We start from the raw sequence: 22,943 nt of genomic DNA on the forward strand, positions 1-22,943 counted from the left end.
TAGGCCTTCATCCATACATAAAGAGTATGCAGTTGACCACATCATGTTTTGATCACAATAAGATTTTACAACCTTTCTCATAATAGGATGATTTTATCACTAGTAAAAGTAACGTTTGCCAAAGAAAAACTCTTTCTAACTATTTCACTAATGTTTTACATTGCTTGTCTTTCTCCTTTTTCTCCTTTCTCCAGAGTTGGTTGCGTTTAATTGGTAAAGTTGTGTGTATGTGCAAAGTGAAGTGTTTGCTTTTGATTAGCTTTAAGAGTCGGGTTCTCCACAGTGATTTCAGTGAAACTACTTACAGTATGAAGCACAACTGAGCTTGAACAATGCAGAATCTGGTCCTTCAGTAATTTAAAATATGTTTATCTATTTTTTACTTTTCTTTTCACATATGTTACCTCAATGAAAATAAACATATAAATATATGTATATATCATAGCAACATGTTCAAAATACCAAACAATGACTTCTGTGTCCTCATTTTTGTTTGCTTGCTACCTTTTAAATCTATTGCACATTTCTCTTGGTAAATTGTTCCACAGCCTTGAATTTCGCTTTTGCTCCATAGCTCTTACAGAGATGAACTTCCTGGGTGGTCTACATAGCTATTTTGAGCAATGTTGTGTTGGGTATGGAAACCTGCTGTTACATCACAGCTAGATTTCTTAACCATGCTTAAGACATTAAAAGCTGAATAATGGTCTTGAAGTGTCATAGGCTTTAAGTGGCAGTTTCCTAGTCTTGGGAGTTTCCATGTTGGCTCATGACGTCTGGATGAATTGTTTAATTTGAGTTTGCTGAACTTTACCTTAACTCCTTAAATTTCAATTTAAATCTGTGTCTGACTACTTGATTGCAGGATTTTTTCATAGCTTTCTTTGACCACTGCTACATAGTCAACTCACTAGGCTGGTCTGCGGTGTCCTTTGGTATTCTGCTTACCTAAACCAGAAGAACTGTGTCTCTGACTGCACATCACTTAGAGTTGCTGATTAACACTGCTGAGTGGCTGTGCTGATTAACCTATTACCATGCTAGTTAGCATGCCCACAGAACCACATGAATGTAAGCACCCTTCTTCTGGTTTATGAGGCAGTCTGCCCAGATGCCACAGTGTGCTTAAGGAGACTGCAGCTGAAGACACAGAGTGAACCACTGAGTGTACTTTTGTGATTTGTACATAGGGCTCTTCCATTAAGCGCCCCTATTCAGCACTTAAGCATGTGTTTCATTCTAATCCATTTAAGCACATTAGAATCAATGGATCCAACTATGTGTTTAAACTTATGCTCACTCAAATGCTATGTTGAGTAGGGAAGTATTTCAGCATGTGCTTAAGTGCCTTTTTGAAATGAGGTCTTAGGGAAGGACACTAGAAGTTGAAAGCCTGGTTTCTTTTGCATATGTAAATAACAATTGATATATAAAAACAATTAAAATATGCTATATAAACATTAACCTAACAAATTTAAGATCTGATTTAATCTAAAAAGTGACCAGCTAGAGAGAGGCTTTGTTTTATCTACTACAATGCTTTCCCACTTCCGTAAGATGAAAAGGAAAATATAAAGAACTGGGAAAGAAAGATAAAGAGCAATGAGAATGGAGAAATGACTTCTCCCTTTGTTGTAAAAGAAATCCTCCTATGACCTAAAAATCATCATCATCATCATCATCATCCCTGTTATATAGGTAACAGGGTTATGCACATGGATCAATGTGCTAGTTAAGAAGAGCTATATTTGGTTCAAGAGTGCTTTGTTTAGATTTCCAACATGCCATTCTGCAGGCAGAATTTTAAAGGAGATTCTAGCATTTGTTATACAAAGGGACAGTAAACCACAGGTTCAGCTTTTTTACTTTCATTCCCTCCATCTTTGAGTTATATCTCTCTACGCTTCTCTGCACCTGGGTGGGAAATTGTTTTGGCTGTAATATAGGAAATAGGTAGTGCTCAGTGCCTCTTAGTGTAACACCTACTGTGAGATTTAACAGAACTTTTAACAGTTTGTTTAGTGGTGGTGGAGGGAACTAATGTAGGTCCTGTGTGTTGTCCAATGGTATCACTGATTTGTGTCAGGTTGGCAGCTGGCACTAACATCATGCTGTTCTTTAGAGATGCTTTGTTCCACTATGCTGTAGCACCTCCAGGCACTATAGCAGCATCACAGAAAGCAATATTAATACATACTACTTATATTCTTCAACCTTGAAAAAGCCAGTGAAAATGGGCTTGGAGTTTCTCAAAAAGAAGGATTCTAAGAAAGGCATGCTCTTAAATTTTCTTTATTTTGCTATTATAGGTTCTTTAATCATTGATTCCCTTTATCTCACTGCTTTTGCTTATATGTCTGAGTTTTGTTACTAATATGGGATGCTATATAGTAATACTGCATTTTCCTCATAACTCAGAAGGAAGGACAAGGGATAATGCTTAATTAAGCTGCAGCTTTATTGACAAATATGGGAACTACTCAGCTATAAATTGTAAGTATGTGTCATACTCCTTCTTAATCAGTACCTTCCATTCAGGAGTTAACATTGACCCTTCCTACATCCAACCTGATCCCCATTGCTGGGACTCTAACTGCCCACCGCTCTTTGGAGGGTTAAGGGGCTGAGGCAAAAGGGTGGCCATTTTTGCACTATATATCAAAAAACCCTGTTACAAATTCCTCAGCTATTTAAAGGGATGTTTTCCCTAAGGTTGATCACCAGCTTTATTGGGAAACCAGATCCCTTCTATAATGATTTTTTTCACTGGGCACCTGCTAAGTTGTGGTAGGTGGAATCTGAACTTCTGACTTACCCAACTAGGCACCTGAGTTGCTATGGGGGAGGCAGATAAATCACTTCACTCCAGCTAATCAAGTAGTAAGGGAAAAATTATTCATAGCTCCAAAATGCAACTACAGCTTATATCTGTAATAATCCAACAAAGTCCAGCCCTGCTCTGATCCATGGCTGAGCTAGTAAGTGTTACTGACACATTGTGAATGAGGATTTTCTCTAGGACAGTAGTTGGCAGTGTTTCCTGGTGGTGGGCCAAAATGATCCCGTTCAGGTTGGAGGAGGATGGGCTCTAGGATCAGCAGCTGCCACTGCTTCTCCCTGCCACCAGTTCCAGCATAGGATGGGAAATCTTTCTCAGCCACAGTGCAACACAGACAAAGCTCCCTGCTGCTGAATGCCACTGAGACCTAGTTCCGCGAAGCCCAGATCCGGCTTACAGGCTGTAGGTTGCCAACCCATACTCTAGTGCAGTGCATCTGTGTGTATGTACATGTATGTACGTATACACTAAAAATACGTGCATCCTTTGCTTTTTCCAGATAGGTAAGGTGTAGATGACTTCCCTACACATTCTGGCCAATCTCTTACCCAGATTCATGTCCCATAGACCTGCTCTTCCTCTTCCTAGGAAAGGGAAGGGGACTGGGAGATCAGACAAAGTCTCTGCTTTTTAGGTTGTGGGGGACGCATTGGGTTGGGGATTTTATGGCTATTGTGAGTTATAACAGAAATATAGTTGACGAATTGCAGTGACTGTGTTCTATCTATCATTTCTAATGCGATGGAAAATAAAATCACTCCCACTGTTCTCATAGAAAGCAGACATCTGAAATGTTATATTTACCCTTTTGTCACTTTTGTAAAGAATGAGAGAGGGAGAGAAAAAAAAGTCCACCAATACAATACACAGAAGTAATCAACATAAAATCAACAAAAAGAAAAGCAAATATTCTTTTATATTTTCAGTTTCACAGATTCTTTTTTAGTTTGCTTTCTACTCAGTCCTAGATAGATAAATACAGAGATTTTCTGAAATACAAATTTATCAAATAACACAATCCTCTGGAATTAGACTATGAAATAATTTCTCTATAAACAGAGTCAGAATGTATTAATAAATTAATTATTCATACTAATGATAATTACCTTTTAAACATAAATAATAATAGTAATGTTATTATAAATGCCAATTCATATTCATAAAGATGTTAATGCATCCCATCCATAGGATCAGAGTAGGACCAGTCTTTGTCAGGGATCTAGTCTTATTTAGGGGAGTAGGTGTTTTCTCTTTTCCATAGCAACTCAAAGATAATTTATATATTATATCTATAATGCCAGTAAAATTGTTTGCACTATTTCTACAATTCTCTTTAGTCATCTGTAGGTTAGAGGCAAAGTTAAGTGATTGTGATGTCATAAACTATCAAGGAGCAAAGAAAGGGGCTTTAGAAGAAGAAGGACTGCCTTAAATTATTCATACAGCTTCCTTCTTCTCCTGTTTCTTTTCTTGTTACATGAATGGAGTATCCTTTGCAAATCTCCAGCAGGGACAAGTGGTGAGGCATTTCACTTGAATAGATCCATCCTTTAAGAATTGTTTCCTGTTTATCTTTTTAAACATAAATTCCACTGGCTCCTTTTCAGAGAATTCCACTCTACTTTAATGTTATATTATGCACTTTAGCTGCCCTTCTCTAGTGAAAGAAACTTCTAAACAATATTCACATAAAAGTTTTCCATTATTTTTTTATTTTTTTCAAAATTAGTTACCCAATAATTTCTACAATTAATTTATGGTCTGTAAATTGTACAAAATACATAAGCAGGTTAATCTACAGGTGGAATAGTGTGTTTTTGTTTCCTTATTTGATGAGTGCAAATAATTTGAAATATCATTTGTTACATAAACTCTGAATTATAACTTCCATGTTTTCTAATATTCATTCAAAGATTTTTTTCATAAATATGTTGCCAAGAAATCGTAGTGATGTTGTAGCCATGATGGTCCAGAAATTATGCAAGACCCAAGGATTTCTTAGGGTGATTGGATCAACTAAGAAGTGGGGCTAAAGTTAGGCAAGCTTTTGAATGCCAGACATTCTTCCTCAGGTCTGACACAAGGAGCCAGGCACAGCATAGTAAAAAAAATAGCAGTGGGAGGGGGCAAGAGCAATTCCCAGGGGTAGCAGACACAGAATTAGCAGAAGAAAAGAAGATGATTTTTGGTGATCAAGGCCTAGCAAAAGGGAGGAGGGTCATTTTCACCTTTCATGTGTGGAAAGAACTCAAGAGTCATGTAGATGACTCATACAATGTGCTATAAAACCCATGAATTCTGGTGTAGGGTCTTCCCTGGGTTCTTTATAGTATTTGGTGTCAGCAAGTTGTCTGTTGGCCTCGCTGATGTAGTCTTGACAGATGAGGATGACTGTAGCTCCATCTTTGTCCACTGGTTTGATTACTATTTCATTATTGGATCTTAGAGACTTTATGGCTTTTCTCTCAGAGGGAGAGAAAGGTTGTTGTGCTCCTGGCTTTTACTGAGAATTTTGCCATTAGCTTTCTTCTTGAAACAGTCTATGTAGTAGTCCAATGTATGGTTATGTCCACTGGGAGGTGTCCAGTTTGATGTTTATTATTGCTTGTTTTTTCAGTTTTGGCAGGAAGGCTGTTAGAGGTGGTTGTATCCTGGTTGACAATAAATCTCATTTATTTAAAGATTTATAGAAAATAAATATTAGAGAGAGGCAAATAAGTGATTTTTTAAATACTTGCAGTATTTTTGCAGTGTTCACTTAGCTATAGAACATTTTTTGTTTGACACCATTTTTACTTTGTTATGTTTAAATAAATTGTGATTTTTTTTTCACCCAGACTCAGTTCTTTGTACAGTGCAGATTAGCCCTAAAATGCTAGCTAGCACTTAAGAACATAGGAAATGGAAACAAGATGTCAAAAGGATCTTCTGACCAAAAGTTAAAATGCCCGCCTATGATTTCACCTGTTTCAGCATTACCAGAGACACCGAGAATTGGCTGTGCTTGCAAAAGCATCCTTTTAGGAGACAAACCCAAATGTTTTAGATTTCAGTATTCAGAGGAAACTTTCAGTAGTGTAACAATGAGTGCGTGAGTGAGGCATGAGCCCCATGCTCTGCTGAAGGGGTAGGGGCCACTGGAATGGAGCTGAGAAGGCTCCTCACTCCCCCATCCCCTGTGCAGCTCCCCCTTGCACCTCACACCTTTCATGCAGCAGCTCTGGCTCATGCAGCAGAAGGGCAGAGACGCAGCAGTAGTGACTGCTGTGGGAGTGGAGCTGGTGCTTCACTGTTGCTAGTGATGTCACCTCTTTTATTTGCCATGGAAAACCAATTTTTTTTTAGCTGCTCAATGCACATGTTGGCAGCAAAAAAAGGAGGTGACATCTCCGCCAGCAGGTACAGCATGTGCACTGCTGCCCAGGGTTCAGGGCTGGCATGTTAAAACATCTGGAAGTTGAACTACATACTATCTATATATTGTTTCTAAGTTTTTAGTGAACTACTCTGGGATTTTTTTTAAATGTAAAATGTAGTTGTTGTGGATCTTAATGTTTGAAAGACAAAAAGTAACATTTAAAAAAGTACCTGTTGAATTTGGATGTTTAGTCCCATTGTTTTCAGTAGCACTTGGTCAGGTGCTTCTGAGAATTTTACTCAAAGCCATTAACCAGCCTTCCAACAGGTAAACAGGAAGCTGCTTCTTCATCATTAATATTATTCTCTAATCTTATTGACCTATATATTAATACAGTATGTCAGCACCAAATACAATTTTCAGACAATCATGACATCACCTTTTTCAATCTATGCTGACAGATGTTGATGTTGTCCAATCCTTACCAGCTTTCATTTAAAACAAAGGGGAAGCAGCAAAGAAATTCTAGACTTTTTTGGTAGTGTAACCCAGAATATCAAAGATGCTAATAATATCTCCTAGTTCTAGGTTGCTTAATTGAGCACAATTAACTTGATTTATTGATTTATTTTTCAGGTATATGAAAATGGCAAGGACACAGGGGAGATCCTTGTTTATGTCAACAAACAAGAAATAGAAAATTGCAGGAATCAACCTAGTGCTCTGATGGAGAGAGTAAGTTAACAGCTACTTTTTAGGTTCACATACTAGCAATCAAAATTTGGAATTTAAAGGTTTAGGTCTTCATTCAGAACGGTTGATCTTCACAGTTTTGGCTTTTGAGCATTGAGAATGCTATAGAGCCTATGTATTTTCTCATTTTACCTCAGACTTTAGCAACATCTCTAACTGTATTGTGCAGCAAGAGTTTACACCTCCCCCGTGCTCATATATAGACATTCGCCTACACTAATGATATACTGCTAACTGCACTCAGCATTCTGAGATACAATCCTGACAGTGACACACGCAGAGGACTCTCAGAAGAAGATTGACAACAGCATCCATGCAGCTGATCACAGTTAAAGGGAAACATATGGATTTCTTAATGATCCCTGCTTTTGCTGGCTTTTCTAGCCTTTAGATCATTAATGGTCATAACATGCTCTGTTGATCTTTTTTTTATTTGCAGCCTGACTTTCAGTGGGAAACCAGCTGATCTATCTCTTGCAGTTATGCCTTTGCTTTTCTTTATGTAACCAAAGTATTTCTAGGAAAATCAACATATGCATCACTGCCATCTTTTTGTCTTTGTCTCATCTAAAACATCATTTAACACTTTAATGTTCAGCACTTGACATTTTATGTCCAAGCTGACGACTTTTACTTTGAACTCCATTTCATTCTTTTTTCTAGTATAGTCTTTTGTTCTTGAAGTTACCCTTACACAGAGTGTCTCTGATTTGTAAGGAACAATAATTTTAGAACCCTACCAAGTCTTATTAGATTTTTTAGATGGAATTATAGAACTGGAAGGAACCTGTAAGATCATCAAGTCCAGTCCCCCGCCATGGGCAGGAAGTTATTGGGCTCAGATAAGCTCAACAGGGTGCTTGTCCAGCCTCATCTTGAACACCCCCAAGGAGGGTGACTACACCACCTCCTCTGGGAGTGTGTTCCAGATTCTGGTGACCCTTACAGAGAATAAGTTTTTCCAACCTAAATTTACCTTCTATTAGTTTATGCCCATTTGGTCCTCATCCTCCCTTGAAGTGCCCTCTTGAGTAGTTGTTCTGTTAGTTCTTGATGCTGTCCCCGCAGTGTTCTTGTAGGCAGCTATCAACTCACCTCTCAGCCTTCTCTTCCTCAGGCTGAACAGGCCCACTTCCTGTTGGACCTGAACTTAATTAATGCCTAATTGCATGCTTAATCAGCGGCTGTCTCCCATGTCCAGTCTCCAATGGGGGGTGGGTTTTGACCCTTGGCCGGCTAACATATTAACCAGGGCATATCTAGTCACAACCCAGTCAATCCGGCAGTTAATTACACTATGACTAATAAGGACACTCACACAAATGTATAAGGTCTAATGAATTAAATGGTTTATTAAGTAGTTAACAGGTAAGTAATAAATCACAAGCACAATCCCTTATTTAACTAACAGCTCTTAACCACCACTAACAATCCTATTTAAACCTATTAAAACCTACACTTATGATAATAGCCTTATCTAATTACCCTTATAAAATAGTACGATTCTCTCTTCCCACATCCCTAAAGGACCCAGATAGGTTTACGTTAGACCTGGACAAGGGTGGGCTGCAAAACTTTATTAAAGGAGAGGGGAGACCTTATTAAACTCATAGTGTCATCTTCTCTGGTTATACAAGCGTAATCTATACCTCAGATTGTTCTCCTGGCTTTACCACCAAGTGGCTCAGAGCCAAGAGGGGAGAAGGAGGGGATGGGTGATACTCACTAAGGAGACTAGAGGACCACTAAGTGACAAACACACCTGGATGAAAAAGAAAACCCTGGGAACCAACCCTATCTATTCTCATCAGGAGACAGAGGATGCTCAATGGTGGAAACCGATGGTTCTGCACAGGCAACTGGGATTAGCACGATGAATCTCCATGATCCACTCACCCAGTCAGTCACTACTGTACTGGCTGTCACTCAGTCTATCACCTCCACCATACACCATACAGTCTTCTTCAATTGCTCCCTCAGACCACACACCATCACATGCACACACAGACATACCCCAGTCCCACTTTCACTCACACAGTCACGCACCATCTGTCAATCAGAAGGGTTTTTTATTTGGGTTGTGCACTGTGTCCTCAGGGCTCTGCACACAGCACAAGGGCATTCATACGGCATTTCAGTGCAGCCTCCATACAGGTAGATGTAACTCTCCCCTTAGAGTGTGGGTCAGATAGAGGTCATCTGTTGACCTACTTAGAACCAGACATAGGACCATGTAATCTCAGCCTGATCTCAGGCCTGATTCTCTGTCAACATTCCCAGAGTCTCTCCTCATAGGGCCGACCCTTCATGCCCTTAACCAAACTGGTGGCCCTTCTTTGTTCCCTCTCAAGCTTATCCACATCCTTGTTGAAGTGTGGTGCCCAGAACTGGGCACAGTATTCCAGCTGAAGCCTCCCCAATGCTGAATAGAGAGGGAAAAGTACCTCCCTGGATCTATTGGTCACACATCAGCTGATGCACACCAGAGTTTTGTTTGCCCTTTTGACAACCTCACCGCACTGTTGGCTCATATTCATCTTCCAGTTGATCATGACCCCCAGGTCTCATTCAGATGCTGTTCCAGCCAGTGGACCACCGGCCATTGTATCTATGTGATGGGGGTTCTTCCTACCCAGATGAAGGACCTTGCACTTCTCCCTGATAAACCTCATCTGATTTCATTCCACCCATAAATCCAATCTGTCAGGTCATCCTGGATCTCTGCCCTATCCTCTGGTGTGCCCATATTTCCCCACAGCTTGGTATCATCTACAGACTTAATCATTGTGCTTTCTACCCCCTTATCCAAGTCATTAATGAATATATTGAATAACACAGGTCCAAGTACGGATTCCTGGGGGACATCACTGTAGACAGCCCTGCTGGATAAAGCCATCCCATCGATCACCACTCTCTGACAGCAGCCTCTAGGCCAGTTTTCCACCTACCTCACTCTAGACTGGTCCAGCCCAGTACTCTCCAGTTTGTTAGATGAAATCCCATGGGAGAGAGTGGAAGATTTTCCTGAAGTCTAAGTAGATGAAGTCAACCTCGTGTCCCTTGTCCAGATGGTTAGTTACCTGATTGTAGAAGGACACAAGGTTCATCAGACATGATCTACCCTCGACAAAGCCACACTGATTGCTTTTTAGCACCCCATCCATTACCAGCATGTAGTTGATGACTTCCTTAACCAAATTTTCAAAGATGTAAAGTATGTATTTACGAGTTCTGTCTTTTTGTGGGCATCGACTATGGGCTGCCCCCGGATATTCAGGAGGGGTCCCACAGTGGAGCCCAATTTTTTCTTGCTCCCTATGTATCTGTAGAAGGACTTTTTTTTGTCTTTTATACTAGTTACCAGTTTGATCTTCATGCCTGCCTTAGCTTTCTGTGTCTTGTATCTGCAGACCCTGGCGATACAGGTGTATTCCTCCCTGGTTGCTGAGCCATTCCTCCATTGCATATACACTTCTTTTCTTCTTTTTCAATAGCTGCCTAATAACCCTAGTGAGTCAAGAGGGTCTCCTGGCTCCTTTCCTGCTTTTTGCCTGTGTGGGGAATTGCCTGTTTTTCAGTAGAGAGAATTGCTTCCTTAAGGAAGCACCATCATTCCTGCACTCCTAAGTCACCCAATTGCCAGTTGCAGTGTGCTTCTCCAAAATCTGCCTTCTTGAAATTTAGGTCTTCTGTTCTGGTGACTAACTTCCCAGTCTTACGTGGATGGTGAATCTTATCAGGTTATGGTCACTGTCCCCCAGAGTATCACCAATCCTCAGGTCACCTATGATATCCTCCCCTTTGGTCAGCACTAAATCCAGAGGGGCCTTGCCTGTAGTAGGCCCTTCCACAACCTGTGTCAGAAACAGATCATCTGTTGTTGCCAGGAAGTTGGCTGGCCTGCTGAAGGCGGCTAAATGGTCTTCCCAACAGATGTCTAGGTAGTTGAAGTCACTCATGATGATCATGTCTCTAGTGCTAGCTGCCTTGATCAGTTCCTCTAAGAATGCTTCATCACTCACCTCCTCTTGGGATGGAGGCCTGTAGTAGAATCCCACCATCACATCTCCCTTTCCTGGTCCCCCTTGTAGGGTCATTTAGAGGGTCTCAAGGGACACTTCCCTGTTGTCAAAGGTGACCTACAGGGAGGGATACAGCTCTTTCATGAAGACAGGTGTGGCCCTCTACTTCCCAATCCAGTCCTTCCTATAAAGTCTCAATCCTCAATATTTACTGCCCAGTCATGTGCATCATCCTACCAGGCCTCCGTCAACCCAACCAAGTTGAATTCCTCATCAGTCAGAAGGAGTGTCAGTTTCTCCTGTTTATTTCCCATGCCTCTGGCATTCCCATAAAGGCATCTGAGTTCTCCCCTACCGACCTCAGATTTTCTGTCATGATGTGTCTGCCTCAAGATGTCAGTACCCATCTGGACATCCGTTGTTTGAATGCCCTCCTGTGTGTCATTGTGGCTAGTGGATTCTGCTTCAGCAGCGGAACCTTCTGTCCAGCCCCCGGACATGCCTAGTTTAAAGCTCTTCTCAACAAGTTGTTGACTCTCGTGGAGAAGAGCTTCTTCCCTCTTCTTGTGAGATGAATACTGTTCCTTGCATGTAGACTGCTGTAGTTAAACTGCTTACCAAGGTCAAGTTATCCAAATCCCTCACAGTGACACCATCTTCTAAACCTTTGATAAACCTCCTTGATACACTCCTCCTTCCGATGGCCATGGCCTCAGACTGGGAGGATTGCAGAGAAGACAACTTGCACTCCTTGGTCCTTGAAGTTTGGCACCATGGTCCTGTAGTATCCTATGATCCTCCTGGGGCTACTTCTTGCTGTGTCGTTGGTGCCCAAATGGACAAGGAGCATGGGATAGTGGTCACTAGGGCAGACCAGTTTAAGGATACCTGCTGTAGCATCAATAATCTTGGCTCCTGGAAGGCAACAGACCTCTTGAACAAAGGGGTTTGGCTGACAGATGGCTCCCTCTTTGTCTGCAGCAGAGAGTCTCCCTGCAGCAGAGACTATCACTCTACATTGTTTCCTTTCTGGGGCTGGTTGATCCTGCATGGGTGCATTGCCCGTTGATGGTGAGAGAGCTTCATAACTGCTGTGCAGTGTTATTGGTGGGAAAACTGATGCACATCACATCTTCAGTCATGATGTGACCAGTTTCCACCCACTATTGGTTGGGGTATCTTGTTCATGCCCACTGATCAGCTTGGTCTCTGTGGTGTTGTTCTCCAGGTGCAGTCCCTGGCAGTAAGCATCAGTCTGTCCCTCGTGTTCCCTGATGGTATGCAGCCTGTCCACCACCGCTTGTAGCTCCCTCACCGGGCCCTCTGGAGCCTCCACAGGGAGCACATCCCACAAGTAGGAGCACCTGTGCCCCTGATCCGAGCATCCAGATGATGTGCCAGGAAGCCCCCACAGCCTGGAGTCAAGGGCTCTGTCTGCAAGGAGGCTGGGACCATAAGCTGTTTGGATAGAGACCTCCGAGGCACCGAGGGGTGGGGGGTCATCTAGTCCAGGAAGCCTAGGGGTGCGGCACATACCCATCACCATAATGCAAGAAGAACCTGGTTGCATGGCTGCCTGGGTATTTATATGAGTAGGAGACCAGGTGGGTGTTACTGCTCCCACATGGTCCTCACCAGCTGCTGCTCCTGCTGTGCTTAGGCAGGCAGGCTCGAGCAGCTGCCTATAGGGGGATACCCTAGCTTCCTAGCTTCTTGAGTGGCTGGGGGATTCCCAGAGTATCAAGTCCCACCCTGGTGGGGTGGGGAAGGGTTGAGCCCTTGTCCCCTTTACCTGTTGTCCAGCACCGGAGTACCAGAGGACTTACCTAGCATGGCAGGGGGCTTCAGTTGTTCAGGGTGTGCTGTGCTGTGTGTGGGGCAGCTAGGGGGCAACTTAGTAGAGAGAATGCCTGCTGGGCCACCCTTTTACATGTTCTCCTGCATGAACTCCCATGCAAGCTTGCAGGCTGGGCCCAGAGCGCTCCTGTTTATGCATTCTGTTCATGTGGGTCTGGTCGCATGACTCCCTGGGGGGCTCAGCTATGTCAGGGCCAGGGTGGGGCATGACCTTCCTCAGCCGCACTCAGCTGCTCCCACCACCTAATGCCCACCCACCATGGGCCCTGCCTACCTCCTGGCTCTGTAATGGGGGATTGCATTGGGGTTGTCCAGAGGATCTTCTGGGGTACTGGGCTCATGGGGACATGATGGGTTTTCACCTGTGTGTCTCATACCAGAGCCAGACCTGATGTCTGTTACAGTTTGGGAGCATACGTAATACAATATAAATGTACATGAATCTCCCTGCCTTATGCATTATTGGGGGTATTAACCAAATATTTAGTTGGTTGCATTCACATTACCTCACTGAACTCTGCTGATTTACACAAGCTTGTAATCAAATCTACCCTTATACAACATTATGAAAATAGTAAGCAGGGCATAAATGCTATGTGATGGTGACATTGTTATCATTAACTGTCTTTGAGATACATCTAACAAGCTGTTTTTAGCATTTTAACTGGATTTTGATATAAATCTGTAAGAAAGAGTAGAACTTGTAAATACATTAATTACTAGAAGCAATTTTTCAAACACAGAGAATCCGTTGATCTGGGAACTGACTGGAAAGTGATATAGCTTTCCCACCACTTCTGCGTATATCACAGAGTCCTTGGGGTGTAGGTAGTAGCCTTGTTGGTCTAAGGACATAGGCAGACAAGGTTCTTAGGGTGAATCTGATATCTTTTATTAGACCAACTTAAATATTTAGAAAAAAAAATTTAGCAAGCCTTCCGGTTTAAAAACATGGTCCGGATCCATTCAGTGTGTTCTGGGCCTAGGAAGTTTGCTTCTGGTAATGAAGTTAGTGAGGTTTGGTGCTTGTTTGCAGGCTAGGATAGGTGGTTCTGGAAAGATCTCTTTAAGAATAGGGTCTCTTTCTAGTATGGGTTGTAATTGTTTGAGGATTTTCCGTATGGGTTTGCGGGAGGGGTGATATGTCATAACAAGCAGTGTGCAATTTTGGGGGGTTTTCTTCTGTACTGCAGCAATTCTTTCAAACATGTGGTCTATCTCTTTGGAGGAGTGTCCTTGTTGGGTGAAAGCCTTTTTAAGATTGGTGAGGTGGCAATCCCAGGTGTTCTCCTAAGTGCAAATTCGCTGGTATCTGAGGGCTTGGCTGTATGTCACAGTTTTCTTGGTGTGTATAGGGGAATTGCTGGTTCTGTGCAGATATGTATATCGGTCTGTGGGTTTCTTGTATAATGTGGTCTGTAGTTTACCATTCTGGATACTGATCATTGTGTCTAAAAAGGGAGATGTTGGTGCTGGAGTATTCAAGAGATAGTCGGATGGAGGGATGGTGATTGCTGAATTTCCGATGGAACTCAATCAGAGACTGCCTACGTACACTCAATCGGAGATTGCATACAGAGTGCTTGGGGCTTTCCAAGCTTATTCCGTATATACCTGGTAACTGAGACAGTCTCAGCTGCTTTCCCCGATTCTAGCTCTTAAAATCAACAGCTACTTTAAGCCAGTATCATGACCACCACTTGGAAGTGCTACATCTGTTAGGCCTGACAGTATCATCTTCACACTTACTTCAGTGAGACTTTTTCCACATTAGATTGTTACAAGCTTTGATCCTTTTCAAGTGGGATCATAATCAGACTTCTGTTCACCAGTCCTTGTATCTTACTGCTGTAGTCCTGAGGTCCCTGAAGTGGGAGCAAAAACTAATGATGCTTATTTAAAGAAACACTTTGTTTAATGTCTAACATAACCAGAAGCTATCAGGATTTAGGAAACTCAAGTGATGTCCAAGTAAGTGGTCTCCAATGTAATCCAGGAGAAAGATAAATTTTGTATAATTCTGAGGGGCTAGGAATGTTCTTAGATATCTCTCTTGCCTCTTGGTTTCCTAAACCTTCAGTGCAATAACAGTACAGCAATGACCTACCTCAAAAGGTAAGACAAAACTCAGGACTCTTCTTTACAGAAGAGAGCTCCATAAGCCTAAAGAAAAGAGAGGGATCATCAAGCAGTGGCCTGTATTAAAGGTAGATTCCAGGGAAGCCAGTTGTCTCTGCTGTTGCCCTCTGCCTCTGAAGAATTCTCCACCTAGAACAGTTCGTCGAGACATTCTTCAAACTGCATTTACTTCCAGAAGGAACACAGATTTCAATCTTCTCTGTTCCAGGTACAAAGATGAACATGCAGGGAAGACGTATCTTTGTCTAAGCACCTAAGGTACAGCTTCTTTGCATTGACTTTTCTCTAGGGTGTCCAGGAGAATACTCAAGAAGTGGGCCAAGGTGATTCAGGTAGCCCTCACTGGCTCTACAGGTTCCAGCTTCTTTCACCCCAGGAGAGAACTTTTTCAATCCTTCTAATTCCTCTCTGAATAAAAGTACTGATTTAGGGTCAAACAAAGTCTCAGAAGCTATACAAATTGTAGCTGGCTTAGAATGTGAGGTGATAAATTGCTAAATTTGAATATACAGATGCTTAATGGATGTCTTAAGTCCAGGCACATTCTGTTTTCAGAATTCGCTATTGTACCTAGAAATTATTCTAGTCTTGAGGAGCTCTATAATCTTATTATTAAAACAATTTATGATGAAACCTTTCAGAATTTTTTTATTTTGATGGGTCTATCAAAGGACTAGGTCTTTAAGGCTAGATAATTCATTCACAAATTCTGAGAGTATCATATAGAAATTATAGCTTGGCATTTTCTCTTCATATCAAATTCTTGGAGGCGATGGCCAAACTTTTACTTCCTCTGAAAAATCCTACAGATAAGAAACTTAACTTATTATCTGACTGAATAGCCTTTGAACTATTTTTAGAAATACATTCCGGCAAAGTTAACTTTCATTTACAATCATTTTTCACAAAGTTTATTGAATTAAATACTTTATCCATCATGAAACTTTTTCCTAGATTATTGGGGAGTACAGTTACTACAGAACTACCACAGAATCTTTACCTAAACCCATTTGGTCCTATCATTTTAAGGAGGATGTCATTCTCCCTTTTCTTTACTGAAAGCTTCCCATCCTTTAAAGTCAGATATCACCATTTAGATGTTTCTAGTTCCATTAAATTCCATCCGAGACAAATTCCTTTAGGAAATGTGATACCTTGTTTATCCTTCTATAGAGGGAAAAGCAAGGCCCTCAGTGGTCAGGATAAGCAGAAGCTTGTAAGAAGGGTAAAGGATCTCATCCTTTAAATTTCAGAGTACACTCAACAAAATCTGCATGAACTTTTCAGGAACAACAAATGAGATCTGTGGAGTAGCTGCTTGGCAAACTCCACATATTTTCACAAAACAATTGTAAAATGTATATAGCTTCATTTGACACTGATTCATCCATTCTGCTATTTTTCCTGAACTATCCCTTTATTTTATGCTTCCCTGGGTATGTCGATATGTGCAATTAGTGTCCTCTGAATTTATTACACAGTAAAATTCAGGCTAATTAAACTTGCCCAGGAAATATGTCTACACATGTGCTGGCTTGCACCCAATGGGAGCAGCCTAGTCCAGGGCTGCTCCTGCCCTGCACTTCCCCTCTGAAGCAGCCAAGGGGAGCTCTGGGCTCCCCCAGGTGCCAGTCCCAGGTTGGCAGAGGACACTGGAGGCAGCCCAGAGCTGGCAGGGGACACTGGAGGCAGATCTGGGCTCTGGAGGGTGGGTGGACAGACTTTCCCTGACTCTGGGGGTAGCTCCAGAGGGCAGGCCAGAAGCTGCCCTTGGTTCTGAGAGCAGCACCCAGCCCCATGGAGCTTAGGGTTGGATGTGGCTGATGAACCTGGGAAGAGTGCATATGGGTCTGAGCCACTAGCTGGAGAGGTGAGGCCCATGGTGCCCATACCGTAGCTGTCCTTCCTTCCCTCAGGAACTGCAATTGGGCCCTAGAGCTGCAGTTGCACTGGCAGTGGGGCCTGGCGCTTCTCTGTGGTGCCTGTTGTGCAGCTGAGGGGGAGGGCGAGGCACTGGGGTGCAGGGCAGCAGGGACCACAGAGCAGCCCCAAGGCTGGGAACTGTTCTCACACTGCTTAGCTAGCTGGGCTGCTCCAAACCCCTGTTCCCCTGTGGAGCCCAAGGCAGAGAGCAAGGAGAAAGCAGTCATGGAGATATGGGGGCTGGACATACTTGCACTTGCCTGACACTTGCTGAGAGCTCTGCAGGTGTGCTGGGCATAGCCCTGCACTGGTGTGGTAACAATGCAGGGACTGGCAAGTCCAGAGACATGCCACTCCAGACCCCTGGTCCACAGAAGCCCCAGAGCCAGGCATGGCTGGAGACAGGCCAGGCTGGGCTCTGCTGTAGGGGAATAGGGGCCTTGACAGTCCAGCCAGGGATGGGATCAGCCACTCTGCTGTGTGAGGACAGTTCCCAACCCTGTGGCTGCTGTGTGGTCCCTGCTGCCCTGCAGCACAGCACCTCCCCCTACGCTACAGGACATGTACCATGAAGAAACTCTGGGCTTGACTGTGATCACAACTCAGGGAAATCACAGCTCCTGGAGGGAGAAAAGACCGGTATGGTACAGGCGCCACGGGCCCTACTTTCCTAGCTGGTGGCTCAGACCTGCATGCGCTCCTCCCAGGAGCATCAGCCACAGCCAACCCCAAGCTCCACAGGGTTGCGAGCTGCCTCCAGAACCAGGGACAGCTCCCCACTCCCTCTGGAGCTTGGGACTTAGCCAGACAGCAGTGTGGCCCCGTGCTGCCTGGGCTGACCAGAAGCAAATTGCTTCCAGCCAGCATCTATACTGTGGTACAGTGCAGTAGTTCAATGTGTGGTTTTCTAGCACCTGTATGTGACAGGGGGCAAGCTAGGGGCCAGGTCCCATGCCAGCCCACCCACCTGTCTCTATGGGGCGATCCACCTTGTCTCACCTGCCATGACTTTGGTGTTCCCATAAACGGATGGTAAATGCAGGAGACTGACCATTACTGCCCTGATGCCAGGGGCCACAATCTGCGGCTCCAACCTCCCTTACACTGCAGCCCATGCCTTGCAGATGGCATCCACATGATGTTCTTAACCTACACCATGACTGGTGCTCCAGGGTCTCATGGGAACTCTTGCTCCCTCCCTCTGGAGCAGCAGGTCATTGTGCACAACTACAGGTCTTACTTTCAACCCACACTTGGCCTTTTTGCAGTGGAGGACTTACCAGGGTCAGGACTTGCCTCTCCCTCTCTGACTGAGCCTCTTTACTCAGCCTTTGGCCCAAACTATGACATCAGGCATCTGAAGACATACCTTGGCCTACTCCCCTCACATGGGGTTCCTACCATGCCCTCTCTAGGGCCTCTGCATCACACTCTACCCTGGAGTCTGCTCGTTGTCTTCCCAGTCAACTACTCATGAGGCTGGCCCTGGCGCTGTTCTTCAGGCCTACTCCCATTCAGCACTACTCTGTGCATGGCCACACAACTTCACCCTCTTTTCTCAGGCCTCAGTACACTGCCCTTTCTCAAGAGGAGCCCCACCAGACCACCCTCCCCCAGCAGAGTGCAGTTTCATGCCCAGAACCAAAAGCCTCTATCTCCTACCTGCTAGATGTTCCATGGAGCTCAGTCAGGCAGACTGCTGTATTTATATAGGCAGCCAGTGTTCTAAAATGGCTGCCACAGTCAAGCACCTGCTGGCTACTTGACTCAGCCCTTAAAGTGGCAGGCACTGCAAGTGCACTGCCACACTGTATCTATTGGTACTAGCAAACTGTGCATTAGATTAGTCAAATACTCAGTAAAACGTCTGGTGTAGATGTGTCCCCTGCTACGCTTCTTCAGGGGCAGAATGCTTTATATATACTCCATAACTGTCAGTCCCAGATTTTCTCAATTCCATTTACAGCCCCTCACCACTCAGTCAAACTCTTTGCTTTTCTAGTGTCTTTAAGGTTTAGGATCCCACACTGAACATAGAAAGGTAAACCATGCCAGGTAAGGAGTCAGTAGATCCCATATTTTTTCCCTCAAAGAAATCCTGTGAAGCTTCTACAGGAAATCCTATATTATCTACCATTCTGTATCTTATTCTAAACTTGTATTTTAAAACACCAGATAAAAATGCATGATTCTTATTAGCATTTCTCTGATAACATAACAGAGACTTTAAATTGAGTGTACTTATAATTTACAGCCACTCCAAAACTTTTTTACACTTCTAGAGCTGGGAGGTGCCAAGGGGCACCACTATAAATGCTAATCAAGCCCTGCGTGCTTTTTTTGTCCATTCCCATGGATAGCTGGCATATAGCTAAGAAATTCCATTACATTTAAATCTATGTTTTTATCAAACATGTATACTTGAAATACTGTATAAAATATATGTAAATGATTACACTATAAAACAATATACCATTTGGTGTCCAGTAATTTTTTTTTTGATGGGGTGGGATTTCACTTTTTTGTAAAAGGAATACTTAGCTCTTAGTTACCTTCTATTTAAAAATTCATGTGAACTACCCGATTTTCACAAGTACCTTATTTCAGTAGTCAGGAAATGTAGTTGGTATGGTTGGTGTGGAAAATAGTGGTAAAAATCTCAAAATACAAGAAACAGTATCCACTTCTCATGTCAGATGCGACTAATCACCTTTTTTCTGCCACAGACCTTTGATTCTTTCTTCCTCTAAATTAATACTAAATCAAATAATTCCAAAAGAGCATCTAAAGCTGGGAGAATGGTCAGTTATTATGGTCTTTTATTTTATGTTCTACCTTCCCCTTCCAAATTTCCCCCTCCATCCTGAACATGGCTCTATAGTGCCTCCAATAGGTGCTAAAGGAGGCAGCTCAAAGATGTGTCCAGTTGCATGGGGCTGGCAGAATGTGAGTCAGAAGTGTTTGCAGGGAACATGCTTTCCTGTAGGCAGAAAAGAATGGCAAAGGGAGGGGGAGTGGAGTGGGATGACTACAATGTTCAGAGCAGTCATTACCATGCTGTGAAATGGCAAATTGCAGTCCAGTACTGCTTGCCACAGAACTGGGGCTGAAGGGGCTTCAGATTTCTAAAGGTTTCATGACTGGAAAGTACAAAATTAAATACACTTCAAAATGATGTTGTAAATCAACTTCTGAGAAGAAACAACGTAAAACATAAAACCTCTGTATTCACAGGTATCTTAATTATGGCTACTCTGGCTAGGGCAAGTTAACAGACTCTGTACAAAAATTGTTAAATGAGGCTTGCAATATTATTGTTCAGTTATCGATCAACTATGGTTTGGTAAGAGGGTGAAAAACACTTATGGTAAAACTTGAACAAGTTCAGTAAGAACAATAGCAAAATGCAGTTCCAAATGTGGACAGGAAAACCGTAACCTTTATAAGAAGAGCTTTTATATAGTATGTAAAAGCTAAATGCTTGTTCTGTACAACTGTCACATCTGCTTTCAGTCTCTGTGCCAAAGGGTCAGAGCTCAATCATAATCCTGTTGCACCCCCTGCTGGTTAAAAGCCTCTGCTCATTTTGTTACTTTACACTGAGATAAACATTGCAGTCATTTCACACTTCTTTTAACATTCCATGTGAATTTAATTATCATTTGTTTGGACTTTGTTTGTTACGGAGTACAAACAGTTTATTACAGATGTTCACATTTTTAAGTTTTTTTCATTGACAGTTATTGTACATGATTCACCAAAGACTTCAATATTCAGCTGACTTCAAATCGTCAGGCCTCAATTGTATTCCTGCCCGGCTTTTTGATGAGAAAGGACAAGAAATTAAAAACCCACTTTTACTGAAGAATGAGCAAAAAATTTGGTTTTCTTATGGTAAAGATTACAGGTAGGAGCAAAATGTTTATCTGTGTGACTGTCAGCAATCTTTTCGTTGTCAAACTATCAGAAAAGGAAGTTTGATAACCTCCAGGTAAAACCCCTTTTATTTTTATTTTAAATTCCAACAAAATTTCAGAGGTCTTGTTTCAGGCAGTATTGTTTGTAGAATATGACATCTCTGTCTCTGACTTTCTGTCTTAATGCCTTGTCATAGTTCTTGATGTCTGCCTGTCAGCACAGCAAGAGGGATTTTTTCATGTCTGAATAGTCACCTTAATGATAGCAGATGGAAACACCGCAGGGGGTCCAAGCCCATCACACTGTCATTGTCACAGACTGCCCTGACCTGTTTCCACTCCTCTATTTTTTGTCTCTTTTTAAAGGAGAAATGGATGGTAATTGAAAAGGATCTTAAGCAAGATTTATGAAGCTGTAGACAACATGATTCCCTGCTATCTCTCTATGTTTTCACAAATAAAGTCTTAACCTCTTAAGGACCATTGACAGTAGAGAAATAAATTGGTAAAGCTTTTAAAGACTGGCCTACCAAAGTTTTTTTCTTTAAATAAGTAGTATCCAGGTTGCATTACTTCCTAATCATGTTTGAGTGGTGCGTTGGTTTTTAGATTTAATTTCTGCATAAAATTATCTTATTTCCTACAAAAAAGTGGCTGTACTACATATTCAGTGCTATGCTAGCATGTTGTGGTTTTGTTGAATTATTGTGGAATTATGTTTCTTGACTTCTGGGATCATGTCTAAAACTTGCTGTCAAGAACCCTGAGCTCACTGTGCTGTATTGACAATTTGAGTTTACTTTCCCAATTAAGTTTATATAATTTGATGCTTATTTGTTGTTAAACTGTTCCAACTATAATTTAATTTGGTGTGTTTTTAGATACTACTTGTTCAAAAGAACCAAACAATTTTTATATTTTTAATTAAAGAATGATACAGAATTATAATGCTGAAAAAATAGGTAAATGTAGGTACGTAGTACAATACAGTTGTTGGATATCTAATTTGTTCATCATACTGGAAAAAATTTAAGGACTAAAAAAGTCTTTTGATTATAACTAACCTGAGGCAGCAAGATGACTGTTATGTTAATACACTAAACATATTGTGAGTTCAGAGTGTAAAGAATAGTTGGTAAATTGACTTGATGATAAAGTACAGTATGCTTTTCCCAGTGCTTATTTCTATTCCGTGTTTCAAAAAACTGTAAATGAATAAATACTTAACATTTTTAGCCCAGAAAATTTACCAAATACTTGCTAAAGATATTGTGAGTTTTGCTGTTGACAATGCTCTTAACAATTTAAGTAGATTGTGACTAGAATGCAGCTGAATTCCTGGAATCAATGGTAACTTCCAAAGTGGTAACAATTAATCTATAGCTTGCTACATACCTCCAGAGTTCCTTAGAAACAAATTAAAGGAGAAAAATGTGATCAATTGTGTGCTGAGAGAATGATTTCTTTAAATCTTGAAGGCAACAAAGTAAAAATGAAGAAGAAACAGAGAACTAGAATAATTCAATGACTAATATTAGGTGAAATATATTGCTTAAAATAAAATAAGACCATTAGAGACAGATTTTTTAAAATACATTTGGGCTCTTAAAAGTTTGTTAAGCACTTATTAGAATATTCAAAAGCACCTGTATGCCTAAATCCCATTGAAATAAATGGGATTTAGATGACTAGGTGCTTTTGAGACTCTCACTTGCACCTCTCTGAATCTTTTGGCTTCTAATTTTTTTTGAAACCTGCCTTTGAGTCCTTAACTGGTAAAAGCATATTTATCTAGGGTATTATAGAATACAAACTTAGTATTGGTATTTTCTAATATTATACAAAGTATATCTTGTATTTCAGCCTAGTAAAGCTCTGTAAGACAAATCCTGCAGTCCTATTCAGGCAAAATTTCCACTGAAATCCATATCTGAATAGTCATTTGTCTATAATCCAAAACTATTCCATCTGTTTTAATGATAAGTATTATTGTTTTAACATTTTGAACATGATTATTATTATGGCTTTCATTACATTTCTATCTTGAAACAAAACAAACCATTTCCAAAATTGAAGAATAATTTTACAACGGTTTAAAATAGTTCACAGTTTCCGTTAATTATTGTCAAGGAAGT

At 41.8% G+C, this 22,943-nt stretch overlaps 1 protein-coding gene across 1 annotated transcript in view; it reads left to right on the plus strand.

Moving 5' to 3' along the window:
• The window catches only part of DCDC1 (doublecortin domain containing 1), a 500,455-nt gene that overhangs the window by 231,310 nt on the left and 246,202 nt on the right, over nucleotides 1-22,943 (plus strand). The window contains exons 12-13 of the mRNA XM_090034627.1: nucleotides 6,834-6,932; nucleotides 20,632-20,798. Of these exons, the coding sequence (XP_089890753.1) occupies nucleotides 6,834-6,932; nucleotides 20,632-20,798 (266 nt within the window). The remainder of the gene's footprint in view (nucleotides 1-6,833; nucleotides 6,933-20,631; nucleotides 20,799-22,943) is intronic.

This window comes from Crocodylus siamensis, chromosome 2, assembly GCF_052110815.1.
Source record: "Crocodylus siamensis isolate JL-2025a chromosome 2, ASM5211081v1, whole genome shotgun sequence".
NCBI classification, from domain to species: Eukaryota; Metazoa; Chordata; order Crocodylia; family Crocodylidae; genus Crocodylus; species Crocodylus siamensis.